General features: G+C 37.9%; 3 protein-coding genes across 4 annotated transcripts; 1 reads left to right on the top strand and 2 right to left on the bottom strand.

Annotated features, from left to right (window-relative positions):
- Nucleotides 1–601: 601 nt before the first annotated feature.
- LOC105337456 (uncharacterized) lies at nucleotides 602–3,917 on the bottom strand. 2 transcript variants are annotated; one of them, XM_011442185.4, is made up of 3 exons: nucleotides 3,590–3,917; nucleotides 2,184–2,274; nucleotides 602–1,289 (listed from the first exon to the last, which is right to left on the bottom strand). In XM_011442185.4, the coding sequence occupies exons 1-3, from the start codon at nucleotides 3,697–3,699 to the stop codon at nucleotides 894–896; spliced, it is 597 nt and encodes a 198-aa protein (XP_011440487.2). In that variant the 5' UTR covers nucleotides 3,700–3,917; the 3' UTR covers nucleotides 602–893. The 2 variants fall into 2 exon arrangements, with proteins under 2 accessions (XP_011440487.2, XP_065936429.1); XM_066080357.1 differs by lacking the exon at nucleotides 3,590–3,917 and adding an exon at nucleotides 2,402–2,454.
- A 196-nt stretch (nucleotides 3,918–4,113) lies between these two features.
- Nucleotides 4,114–6,135, top strand: LOC105337458 (uncharacterized). The gene is made up of 4 exons (XM_011442186.4): nucleotides 4,114–4,253; nucleotides 4,348–4,405; nucleotides 4,626–4,731; nucleotides 5,216–6,135. The coding sequence occupies exons 1-4, from the start codon at nucleotides 4,201–4,203 to the stop codon at nucleotides 5,485–5,487; spliced, it is 489 nt and encodes a 162-aa protein (XP_011440488.3). The 5' UTR covers nucleotides 4,114–4,200; the 3' UTR covers nucleotides 5,488–6,135.
- Nucleotides 6,109–8,442, bottom strand: LOC105337459 (uncharacterized transmembrane protein DDB_G0289901). Its single transcript, XM_011442187.4, has 3 exons — nucleotides 8,204–8,442; nucleotides 6,311–8,094; nucleotides 6,109–6,179 (listed from the first exon to the last, which is right to left on the bottom strand). Exons 1-2 carry the CDS (start codon nucleotides 8,262–8,264, stop codon nucleotides 6,353–6,355), a joined length of 1,803 nt encoding a protein of 600 aa, XP_011440489.3. The 5' UTR covers nucleotides 8,265–8,442; the 3' UTR covers nucleotides 6,109–6,179; nucleotides 6,311–6,352.
- Nucleotides 8,443–10,199: the final 1,757 nt, after the last annotated feature.

Genomic DNA, 10,199 nt, shown 5'->3' with positions numbered 1-10,199 from the left:
CTATGATATGCATTTATATTCTACCGTTTATCATATTTATCTTTACATCCATTCTTTTGTTAATTTGTGTCTGTTTCACATTTGACGACGTGTTTTATAAGATTTGCGGGTTAGTTTTCTATCATTTAATTTTCACTTTAGATTTAAAAAAATAATAATAAAAAGAAAGGTTAGTAAAAGACAGGCAGTCACAGATGAACAATTAATGCTACAACTAAGTAAATATAAATATATTGAACTTTAAACTGTCTCAACATATATTGAATTGAAAATTTGTACAATAAAATATTAAGAAATAAATTGTAATAGTTAATGATATATTATATTCATAATTTATTAATTTCAAATAGATTCATGTGCAGGTACTTGTACCAGTGTTATAGCGGGTTTTTTTTTTTATGAATTAGACGTTCAGTATCACGGGAGATACTTAGGATCTCTCTCTAATGATACACATTGAAATGACTTTTAAAAATTCTTCTTGTATAAAAAAAAAACTTATAAACTGTTTAACGTACATGGATGTACTGGTATTGTTTGTGTGTTTGACGATACTTTAACTGTGACATATCAAATTGTAAAAACAAGCAAAAAATTCAAATTGCATAAAGTTTGTGTATATATACAGTAAAATTTAATGGAACTTCTAACAAAGAGTCAAAAACATATAATTATAGAGTGTTAACAAAATTACATGTACAAAACAAAATCTTGTTTCACAATTCTTATAGCACTAAGAGAACTATTTACATAAAGAAAGCATGTATTGTTTTAATATTTTAAAACCATTATAAATATTGAATTTGTCGTAAAGAACACAGTGCTGATAGACTTGTACATAATGTTGACACTAACACTGAATGTCTTGCACCCTTCACCCTGACAGGAGTTCTTTAATAGTGGTCCTCAAACGGCATGTTGCCGTGTCGGTTGTGTTGGTGAGTGACTCCGTACACTTTGTCCCTCTGGAGATGACCAAATATAGAATACACCGGCTTCCGGTACTGCGATGTCATATAATTGGAGAACGGATACAGGTTTTCTTCTTTCGGAATGGACAGACGGTTGATGCCGCGCGCTCGCGTGGTCTCTGTGGGGGGTCTGCCCTGGTTTAGATACGCCTTGGATATCGGCCAATCCTTGCCCTCCTTGGTCCACCTGGGGATGGCGGAAGTTCCAACGTTGTATTGCCACGGTTGATTGCATGGCTCATGGCGGTCCACAAGTTTTGGGAGTTCCTCTCTGCGGAGTTTTGGTACTCCCGAATCGTACCATTTGTCGTACCACGACTAAAATATAAGACAAGGATGATGTTATATTATTGATCATATGTATAACGGGGCATATCACATTTTTGGGACAGTAAATATTTTTTCAATAATAGTTACAGCTGTATCTAGAAAACAAGATTTTCTTATTCGAGCAAAATGAGATAAACGTGAATATTATAGAAAATTAAAATTCAAGCAGGTTGGGGATAATTCAAAAACAGTAAATCCAACAGCAAAACATTAACTCCAGTAGAGTTTATAAAGTGTAATATCCTTTAGAATACTATACTGTGACCTGTTATTTGAGAAAATTACTGTATCTTAACCAACCTGGTAAATTATCTGGAATCAATTATTATTATATGTATGTCATTGACGTCTTTTAAGAGTTCAGTGACTTAGAGGTAGTCTTCCTCATGTCGTGAAATAAGATTTACTTTCATCGTTCATTTTTCAAAGTCAAGGGTTTCTGATCCGCTCCTCTTTAAATTGTTAGAGGAGCGGATCAAAAACCATTGACTTTGAAAGATGACTATCGTTACACAAATAAGGAATGCATTATCAAAAATAAGGGCTAAATATTAAATTAAATGTATCCGTACAATGGACGAGATATACATGTACATGTATGAAGGTAAAATTTTATTCATTTTATTCAAGTTTTAAATGTTGCTGAATCATTCATATCTGAGCATAATTTTAATAAAAATGGAAATCAAAACTTCTTTTCATAGAAGATCTGTAATCCTTTAAAATTTTACAAACTCTTCAAAGAATTCTTCTTTCGCTGAATTTTCTACAATGTCATCGTTTATTGATATGCTCCAGAAACAGTTTGGTCGCGTGTAATACCCGTTTCAGAATCCCTTACAGTTTGAATAAGATTGAACATTTATTTAATTAAACGAATACCTGGTGGGACGATCTTTGTCCGATTTTAGTGTCCAACTCTTGGTGAGCTATCATTCCCACCACTTTTGTATATTTGTCAGGTGATTCCCGCCTACAGATAATAAATAATCGATTAATTATTATACATGTATAAAAAATAACTCAGAATAATCATGGATTATCGGAAGATTTAAACAAATAAATTGATAATGAACACAGAAAGCTTTAGTATATGAAACCTCAACACGGGATACTTCAAAACCATCAAATTCAGCATTGTGACAGTCTTTTATGACGTTAACTCCTGACGTCATAATAACCTTTGGCTTTTCATTTTGTACAGGCCTGTACACTGGGGCAGTAATATAATCATTAAACAAAGATTTTTATTAAAAATGGCGTTTTTGTATAGTTTATGGTGCAAGCTATTCCTCTACCTCAAATATAAGCGAACACCTAAAGAATGAACGGGTGGTTAAGGTTCATTACACATTTGTACTCATCCAATAGAGCCTTTAGAGGTGTAGTTTCCCAACAAAAATCACCTGTGTCATATCCTATATTAACCATATATATAGGCCTATATAGTAGGAATATTCAACGTGTATATATTCCATTGGAAAATGAAAATTCCTAGAGGAAAAATAGTTTATCTGTAGCCATGATGTATTGAAAAATCCTAAAAAATAAAATTAATCCCTGTAAGAATTTAGTCTTGACGAGTAGTAAACATATTCACAAAACTGAATTTTCTTACATGAATGAATTTAATTGTCACAGATATATTTTTCAATTTCTATCAGAAATTAATGCAAAATTCCAAAAACAATTATTTGATTCTGGTTAGATTTTCTAAATATTTTGTAAAAAAAAGATTATTTTTCCTTTGGGAATATAGTATTCCTTAATGATATGTTTAGTTTGAAAACAGGCGTATAATATAAATGTCCCATCCAACAGCTAAGAATATTTCTTGATTCATAACAAAAGTGGATTTATGGTATACAGTGTATAATATAACATGCATTTTTTAAACTTCTCTCCATTTAGACGTGTGCACAAATGCTATATCAGCACTGACAAAATTATCTAGCACTTAATGGTACCTGACAAATTATATATTTTTCTTTACACCTATCAAGATATGTCATACTAAGGTAAAGTACATATAGTACATGTATATTACAAATGTAACGTCAGGAGGAGGTGAGCACTATTCCCTTGAGGAGTGGACGAGCATGTGCTAGCAATGTGCTCGGACTATGTATATGTACATGATTGTATATTCCCCTCAGCAGGAAAGGAAGAACAAAATAATTCAATACATTTACATACGTCCCCTTTTAAGTATTCTTAATTATGCGAGTAAGATACAATCAGATTCACAAGGCGAGGGTGGGGGGTGGGGGACGAAGTATCTATCGTACCTGAACATTTCCTGTGAGCTGGGGTACCTTGGCACGGTCGGGGGATAGTTCGTGTGGTACGGATACTTGTCCTGCCGCCCATTAAAGAAAAGTGTGTCTGCCATCGCCATTTTTCTTTGGTCGGTGCCGACTGTCTTGAAGTCTGTCTGAATGGACAGGTAAACAGGCCCGCTTAGGATAAGATTGTAAACAAAGTTTGAGAGAGAGAGATTTTTTAAATAGATACAATCAAATCAATAGGCGGTTTTGAATATCGCGAGGAACGTGTGTTTATAACTCTTGTAATATACAGTACGGTGTACAACGTAGAATATGTTTAAATCGTCGGGCTTTATTGTCATTGTTGTAAGTGACTTCAGGTGTTACTAAGTAGATAGTTGACAAACGTTCCTATGGAGAAGACCTGAAAAAATCGATATCGCTTATATCAATGTCAGTAAAACCGAAAACAAATCGTTCGTGCGCGCACCTTCATCCCATTATTTCACTGCAATTTATAAATATTTTGACTAGAAAACATATATACTGGTTAAGCTGCAAAAATTACGTGTATAAATGATTTTTACGTGATTTTATCAGAACATAAGTGGCACTTTCAGGATAGAGGAATCATGGCTGCCTCTATGCAGTTCCTGTCAACACCTGCCAAATTACCGAAAGAATGGTAAGCTAAACACACAATAATGAATATGACCGGAGATTTTGTGCCACTTCTTCATTACAAAATACATATTCTGTCTTTTATGATATATGTGTAGGCAGCCAAAGTTACACGAGTGGAAAGTCTACCATTCCAGCCATCCTGATGTTCGGCAGGTGCGTGTTCATTGATTAACAAATTGTCGACTGCCAGTATCTCATTTAAAAAAACAAACAAACAAACATATTATGCTTGATTTTTATAGCTTCACTATAGTTTTTCATTTTGCCAAAATTGAAATTAAATATGACTTTAGAAAAAAAATTATTTTTAATTGTCATCAAAATGCTTAGGGCATTTCCAATATTTGTCTGACTGTCTCGTATCTTGTACAAGGCTGGATGGCAGAAGTGGAGTCGCGAGCACCCTGACTGGTACGCTCGGCGGTCGACCTCCACCCACCCCGACTGGTACAATAGGGAGAGGGACACTATCAGGCGCAGTAAGGCTCCCGGCTTTATGCTCAATCAAATTTATAAAATTCACAAAGTTTTTATTTCTAAACTAGTTTGGTTACAGTGGCAACATTTCTCTTTTATATTTGCGATAAAAATCTTTATTTAAGGCGATCAGATAGGCACTTGTTTTATCTTCAAGAGGCAATGGCCATAAAATTGCTAGTAATTTAAGCAGTACATGTACCTGTATATAGGCTAAACCTACGCGGTGTCTAGCGCTATAAAATCCGTATGCCAACAGGTCATAACCAACATAATGATTGCTGGTAAAACACTTTAAATATGCAGGTATTATTAATAATTACTGCATGTTGTCTCCTGAAGACCTTTCTAATTTTATTATACAGGTGTTCAGGAGACAAATCGTGTCATTCCAGGTGTAATAAATTCTCTTGATATATATGTATGTACAGTCTGTACAGGGTACAGGTATAAGACATGTACAGGAGACAAATTGCATAATTTCAGGTGACTACAAGTGCATCAACTGGCACTATGAGAGACCATCCAAACCGACCAGTAGAGTCCACGACCACTTTATACCACGTGAGAATGACGTCATGATGAAGGATGTCCAAAAAGCGATGCCCCACAGCAAGCATTACCTAGGGCAGTTTAGTTACCCCAAGCCTTACCCCATGGAAGTGCCACCCCCAAAGTGGGGACTCTACAACCCCCCTAATTACGAGGAACCAGCGCGATTTAACCACTTCCCCCCGATTAAATACAACGGCTATTGAAATAACGCTGGATTTCAAATATGGATTGATATTAAAAAGTTAACATTTATTTTTTTCCACTCTGAAAAGTGTACATCGGTAATTTTCGGTTTTTTGTTTAGTGGTTTTGGTAATGGCGTCTTGTTTTGTACAAGTAATTAATAGAGACGGTAGCACTTGGCCGTCTTCAGATGATAATGCATAAATGTGTGGGCACGTTCTACCCAATGAAACGGTGTTAAAATCTCTTGTTAAATTTTATTGAGTTGCCTTTCCAGCACTGCAGTAGTGCTTAACAAGGGAATGTTTCTCTTTGTTGCATTTTTAGTTGTTTTTATTGATTTTTTGTAAGTTGAAGTTTGACGAAATTTTCATAGTCACGTATACAATATCTATAGGTAATTTATTATATTATGTTAACCAACGCTGTATCTATCAACCTGTTTGGTGTACGTTCTATGATGTCTACTTGTATTTCTACCTGTTGGCTTTCTTCATTGTGCTATAATTATCCGCCTTGTTAGAAGTTCCTGGCAGGCCGATGGCGAGACACGGTGCTCTCAACCCTTCTGGTATAACCAGAATCTTCACAACAAAGCACACGCTTATAACAATTGTTAATAATTTATTATATAGATGATAAATAAATAAATAGATATACATATACAACGGTTTGGATTTTGTTTTTCGACAATGCTGTTACCTTGCTTCATCTGCAAAAAAAAGAGAAAACGACGGTGAACGGTTTGTTCAAATCAGTGTTTATGATAAAATATGAAATGCACATTCAGCAGATTTTTTAAAATGAGGTAAGGGATACAAACCTGACCACAATGATACTTACAATGATAAACCACGCCACACTTTTTTAAAATCCAAAGTTGTGTTAATGAGCACCGGCCGCAGCATTGCCAGACGCATGGGCAGAGCTGCCGGGTCCGTGGGCAGACGCGTGGGAGCTACTGGACGCCTCGCTGTGACTGCCGCCGTTTCCTGAGCTTGCTGACGATGAGCTTTTTGACTCGGCAAAGCTTGATCCATTACCATCAGAGGCGGCGTGAGCATTGCTAGAGGCGTGGCTGTGGCTTCCTCCTTGTCCAGACGAGGCAGAGGCACCGCTTTGGGATTCAGCGAAACTTGATCCAAATCCCTGGGACTTCGCTCTGGCATCACTAGAGGCAGCGCTGTGACTTCCACCGAATTCATCTGTTGACGAAGATGAACCAGTGCGTGTTTGAGCAAAGTTTGATCCAAAACCATTGGACCCAGCACGGGATTCACCAGCAGCGGCGCTGCGACTTCCTCCGAATCCATCTGAAGAAGCTGCTGTACCAGTGCGTGTTTCAGCGAAGTTTGATCCGAATCCATTAGACCCAGCCCGTGCGTCACCGGAAGCGGCACCGCGACTTCCGCCAAATCCATCTAAAGAAGCTGCTGTACCAGTGCGTGTTTCAGCGAAGTTTGATCCGAATCCATTAGACCCAGCCCGTGCGTCACCGGAAGCGGCACCGCGACTTCCGCCAAATCCATCTGAAGAAGCTGCTGTACCAGTGCGTGTTTCAGCTAAGTTTGATCCGAATCCATTAGACCCAGCCCGTGCGTCACCGGAAGCATCACTGCGACTTCCGCCGATTCCGTCGGTGGAGGCGGATGAACCAGTGCGTGTAGTAGCGAAGTTTGATCCGAATCCATTAGATCCAGCCCGTGCGTCACCGGAAGCATCACCGCGACTCCCGCCGAATCCGTCGGTGGAGGCGGATGAACCAGTGCGTGTATTAGCGAAGTTTGATCCAAACCCATCAGATCCAGCTTGAGCATCACCGGAAGCGTCACCGCGACTTCCGCCAAATCCGTCGGTGGAGGCGGATGAACCAGTGCGTGTATTAGCAAAGTTTGATCCAAAGCCATTTGAGCCGGCCCTTGCGTCACCGGAAGCTGCTCCTTGACTTCTGCCGAACCCGTCATCAGTGGACGCCCCAGCGTTGTTTTGTGTTTCCGCAAAGTTTGAATGGAATCCTTCAGAGCCAGTTGAATGTCTTCTTGACGAATCGTCCTCAATCCACTGCCCTCCCGACTGTTCTGACCCCCTTGTGTTCCAGCTTTGTTCTGAACCACCTTGTGATCCTTCACTCCACTGCTGTGAACCACCTGCATTTCCCTGTGAACCTTGCTGTCTGTCTATGCCTCCTGAACTTGAACCCCACTCTGTGCTCCAAAATTTATTGGCGCCTGGTTTGCTTCCCCATTCTGCTTTCCATGCTGTGCCCTTTTTGGATCCCAGGGACCAGCTTCCTCCGGACTTTTTGGAACCCCCGCTTGAGGAGCCCCACTTCTTGTCCCAAGCTTCTTTTGCTCCCCACTGGGACCCCTTTGACCAGCTGCTGCCGGATTGCTGTTGAGACCCCTGGGAGCCCGCAGACAATTCCTCCTTAATAGCGCTTTGTGATCCCTGAGCCCCTCCCGAGGAACTCTCCCATTGAGAGCCCCGCTGACTTCCGGTGGCAGCACCCTCGCTGTTCCACTTACTTCCGCTGGATTTTTCCCAAGCTTTGTGTTCTGCTTTTTCTAGCTTAGATGATGATCCCTTTTCAACGGACCAATGCTCGCCGGTTGCGTGTCCTCCAGGGGCTATCAAAATGAAAACCTTCTCGTTATAACAGCTGATATACATGTAAACAAAACATCGGAAACACCCTCTAACATGTCTGTATCGAACATACAAATCCGGTGTACTTACGTATGACCCCACAGAAAGATTCAGCTACCAGCAGTACAAAACACAGAGCAATGGACACCATACTGAGTTGTTTGTTTTTTGTATCCAGACGTATACCGGCCCCTGTATATATACCTCACCAAAAACATCGAAATTATGCAGGAAAGTACCTTATTTGCACTTTAGATATAAATGTTTTCCTCAAAATAAAGGTATTCAAAAGTCAAATGCACAGACAGCATGTTTATCAAAAATCAATGGGACTTTTTTTCAGAAAACCATAAAAATTACATTAAAACTTCTTCAGAAAATGGCGTTAAACGTGTCTGGCTCCCGCGTAATTAGAATGTTGGTATTAATTAATTTATTTGTAAGCAACAGAAAGCTTACGCGGGCGTGTACTCCGTGAAACACAGCTGGTGACACTAGTAGCGGGAACTGACAGGTCTATACGACAGGCTTTTTTTAAGTGGACGAATTATCATATAATAAATAATAATTTCAATCATTAACTTAGTCTTAAGCATAAAATGCAATGATATTATAATGTTTAGTTTTCTAATAATCTGTATTAATCTTTTCATAAAGGTAATCCCCCTCACAGAGTTACGGCAAATGTGATTTGATATGCGGTTGATAATTGATTTGTTTACAAAAAACGAATGCGACATATAATACGAATTATTAGCATCTTTTGATTTTATATAAGTAAACCCAACATGTAAACGAGACAAAAATTTATACTTATAGCCCAATTTTTCTTTAAAAATCCCCTTGTCTCCACCTCCACCCCCACAAAAAAATTCGTCAAACCATGCGCGGATTAGGATGGGGATGGGGAGGGTCAAGAAACCCCTTCCCCTGAAAAATTCAAACTTATTAATTTGACATAGTAAAAAATAGGACTCGGACGTAAATTAGGACTCGGACCCCCCCCCCCCCCCCCCCCCCCGGCCAAACACAAATACATGTATTCGACTTTTTTTGGATTATCTCATTATTACAAAAAAAATATCGACACAAACAAGTTTTTTTTTACCAAACATTATTACAGTTTAAGCATCTTGATTACAAGCAATGTTCTTGGCTTTATTTTTCAGAAAACATTAATATTGCACTCTATTTTTTAATTTCACATTATTTTTTTCATTACAAGAGTACCATGTTACTTAGTGTATTTGCATTATCTTGTTACTCCAGTTAGTTACCATAAAAAAGACGGGGTTCTTAAATTATTTTATAATCCACCTGTCACTTCTAATGTTAGATTGTAATCGTCTCTTGATGCGAATTCGCGTGCAGCGCGGGATAAACTCAACGGAGTCGCCTAAAATGGCATATATTATTTTGGAAAAAGTGTGGAAATAAATGGCAATTTTCTAATCTCAACAAAATAATCATTCACTTCAGCGATGATTTTTAAAACTTCAAAACATGTACAGTTATATAAACCCTTTTTTTTGGGGGGGGGGGGGGTTGAAGGTTATTATCATTGGGATTTGACCAGTACTGATGAATTTTAGACATTTTGAAGAAAAAAAAACTATCAGACATTTTTTAGGCTAATACTACAATTTAATTAACGATTCGACAACAGCTTGTGAACTGATTTTTTTACCATAAATCTACCATAACCCCAGCAAGTCATAAAGAAGCAACCAAGTGAGGGTCGGGGTACAATTCCACATAGAGCTAAAGGCCTATATTGAAAAAATATTTTGAGGAAATGATATAAAATTACATGTATATGAACGAAAACCGGGGATAAGGCGTGTAAAATGCTTAATATTAGGACGGATAAGATTTGTAAAATAAAAATATCAACAAATCATATTTTATTTTAAATCATTCAAAACAATGTATATTTAATATATATCGATTTGTAACCCTTAAATATCTTCAATACTTGGAGTAAGTTGATTTTAAGTGGTGTATGCGTATTAAAACTTCGAATATAATTTCATTTTTTAAAACTTCTATTCCTGTTTTTCATTTCAATAAACAAAAACATGATGAC

This window comes from Magallana gigas, chromosome 3 (assembly GCF_963853765.1).
Source record: "Magallana gigas chromosome 3, xbMagGiga1.1, whole genome shotgun sequence".
Taxonomy (NCBI): Eukaryota; Metazoa; Mollusca; class Bivalvia; order Ostreida; family Ostreidae; genus Magallana; species Magallana gigas.
The sequence above is the reverse complement of the archived record's forward strand: the minus strand, read 5'-3'. Positions and strand labels throughout refer to the sequence as shown.

Bases quoted from the DNA above. Each gene is read 5' to 3' on its own strand.
- LOC105337458 (XM_011442186.4), top strand. From the start codon at position 4,201: ATGGCTGCCTCTATGCAGTTCCTGTCAACACCTGCCAAATTACCGAAA. The intron at 4,406-4,625 runs GTGCGTGTTCAT...ATCTTGTACAAG, and splicing joins GCCATCCTGATGTTCGGCAG to GCTGGATGGCAGAAGTGGAG. The intron at 4,732-5,215 runs GTAAGGCTCCCG...GCATAATTTCAG, and splicing joins GAGGGACACTATCAGGCGCA to GTGACTACAAGTGCATCAAC.
- LOC105337456 (XM_011442185.4), bottom strand. From the start codon at position 3,699: ATGGCGATGGCAGACACACTTTTCTTTAATGGGCGGCAGGACAAGTAT. The intron at 2,275-3,589 runs GTACGATAGATA...TATTATCTGTAG, and splicing joins AGCTCACAGGAAATGTTCAG to GCGGGAATCACCTGACAAAT. The intron at 1,290-2,183 runs GTATTCGTTTAA...CTTATATTTTAG, and splicing joins GACAAAGATCGTCCCACCAG to TCGTGGTACGACAAATGGTA.
- LOC105337459 (XM_011442187.4), bottom strand. From the start codon at position 8,264: ATGGTGTCCATTGCTCTGTGTTTTGTACTGCTGGTAGCTGAATCTTTC. The intron at 8,095-8,203 runs GTAAGTACACCG...TCATTTTGATAG, and splicing joins ATCTTTCTGTGGGGTCATAC to CCCCTGGAGGACACGCAACC.